The sequence below is a fragment of the Microtus ochrogaster genome, unplaced genomic scaffold (assembly GCF_000317375.1).
Source record: "Microtus ochrogaster isolate Prairie Vole_2 unplaced genomic scaffold, MicOch1.0 UNK124, whole genome shotgun sequence".
Lineage (NCBI taxonomy): Eukaryota > Metazoa > Chordata > Mammalia > Rodentia > Cricetidae > Microtus > Microtus ochrogaster.
Genome location: NW_004949222.1, coordinates 248,828 through 250,924, shown reverse-complemented (window position 1 = coordinate 250,924; position 2,097 = coordinate 248,828). Strand labels below are relative to the sequence as shown.

General features: G+C 49.2%; 1 protein-coding gene across 1 annotated transcript in view; it reads left to right on the top strand.

The window, feature by feature from the left end:
* Window positions 1-2,097, top strand: part of LOC101980514 (A disintegrin and metalloproteinase with thrombospondin motifs 10) — an 89,098-nt gene that overhangs the window by 66,153 nt on the left and 20,848 nt on the right. The window contains exon 38 of the mRNA XM_026778300.1: window positions 1,326-1,407. Coding sequence (XP_026634101.1) covers window positions 1,326-1,407 — 82 coding nt within the window. The remainder of the gene's footprint in view (window positions 1-1,325; window positions 1,408-2,097) is intronic.

The window sequence follows — 2,097 nt, the reverse complement described above, 5'->3', positions numbered from 1 at the left end:
CGGTGGCTAGTTAGCGCTTGTCAAGCAAAATGAAAACACATTCCAGGGGTGGGGACTCAGCTCAGTCGGTCTGCTAGGCACGTCCTGGGTTCCCTCCCAGGACTGTAAAACTAGACACAGCTATACACTCAGGAGGTGGAGGTGGGAGGTGAGTTCAGGGCCATCCTGGGCTCCATGAGACCCTGCCTCAAAAGGAGAGGGTCTTGGGGTGTAGCTCAGATGGTAGATTTCTTGCCTAAAATACAGGAAGTCCTTGATTCCATCACGGGTACCTCAGAAAACCATGCCAGCACTTGGAGGGTAACTTGTGATCGCCAACTCACTTTTAGAGGTCAGCCTCCGCTTCCTCAGAACTCAGACTATTGCCATGCGTGGCTGTGCTTGGCCTATGTGGTGCTGAAGGCAGAATCCAGAGCTGTATTCAGGCAAAGCAACCGCCTACCAACTAATCCATACCACAGCCCCCTGTTTGTTGTTTTACAACAGGGTTCTCTCTCATGCCATACATGATGGTGCATGCTTCTAATCCCCGCGCTTGGGAGGCAAGGGCAAGTAGATCTCCTTGAGTTTGAGGCCAGCCTGGTCTATATAGTGAGTTCCAGGACAGAGCACAACCAGGGCTATGTAGAAAGACCAAGTCACAAGAAAAAAAAAGTCTCATATAGCCCATGCTGGCCTTGAAGCTCCTAAGTGCTGGGGTGGCAGTGTGCACCCCACATTATGCACATGTTCCTGTTGTATTTAACATACCAAGGGACTTGTCATTATCATAGAGTAAGACTAAAAAATGCAGATAAATTCAAAGACCCAAGAAACACTGCCAGCCTCACAGCCTCTGCCCACATTCAGGGAGAACTGTTGCAAATGGGGAGAGGCAGGCTGCTTACCGCCACCCCCGAAATAACCACACACAAATTGTATTCATTTAAACACTGCCTGGCCCATTAGGTCTAACCTCTTATTGGCTAATTCTCACATATTCGTTTAATCCATCTCCATTAACATGTATTGCCACTTGACTGTGGCTTATCGGCCTGAGTCTAACCAGTGTCCTTCTTGGAGAGGAGAGCCATGGCGTCTGCCACACTGCCTTCTTCCTCCCAGAATTCTGTTCTATCTACCATGCCCATCTAAGGGCTGGCCTATCAAAAAGCCAAGGCAGCTTCTTTATTTAACCAATGAAAGCAACAGAAATACAGAAGGACCTCCTACACCAGGGAACCCTGTTTGCATTTTGGCGCTGAGGCAACCATTACAACTCTGAGGGCGGCAGGACAATGTCCCAGGATCTGTCTTCATTCCCATCCACTCCTCTCTCCTCCTAGAGCCTTCCTACGGATGCTCTTTCCTGAGAAGCTAGACACAGACAAGAAGGGCCGCCCCAGTACTGCTGGCTCCAAGATCAAGGTGAGTCTGGTGGCAGGGAGGGGACAGGAAAGGCAAGTTCTGCTTGCCAAGACTCTTTCTCTCCTTGTTCAAACATCTGTCTGTTCCCTACCGCTTGGGTTCTCAATGTCTGTGGCACCCTTTGACCTGCAGTCTTCCTTCAGCTCTGTAAGAAGGAAGATGGGCTAAAGCTTGGTCCATCTGTCCTTCCTTTTCTTCCTTCGCTCCTTCATTTCCCTTTCCCCATTTCCCTCCCTGTCTCTGTGCTTCCTCTCCCTCTTTCCTTCACTTCCCATCTCTCCCCCTTTCTCTGCCCTCCCTCCCTATCCTCTACCTTCTCACTTTCCCTCCCCACCCTGTCTGTCCCTCCATCTTCCCTCCCTCCCTTTCTTCCTGTGCTTGGGAACAGAACCCAAGGTCTTGCACATGCTAAGCATGCATGCTATCCTTGGATGACACTTCCCAGACCACTTCTTTTAAAAGGTACACACACACACGTAATAGACTGGGCTAGCTTACCCATTTTAAGTGTGCAGTTCAGTGACATTGGCTATTTCACAGCCATCTCCAAAGTTTCTCATCTTTCCAAACCCAGACTCTGTCCCCATTCACAACTAACTCCCTGGCCCCTCTTTCTTCTTCTTCTTCTTCTTCTTCTTCTTCTTCTTCTTCTTCTTCTTCTTCTTCTTCTTCTTCTTCTTCTTCTTCTTC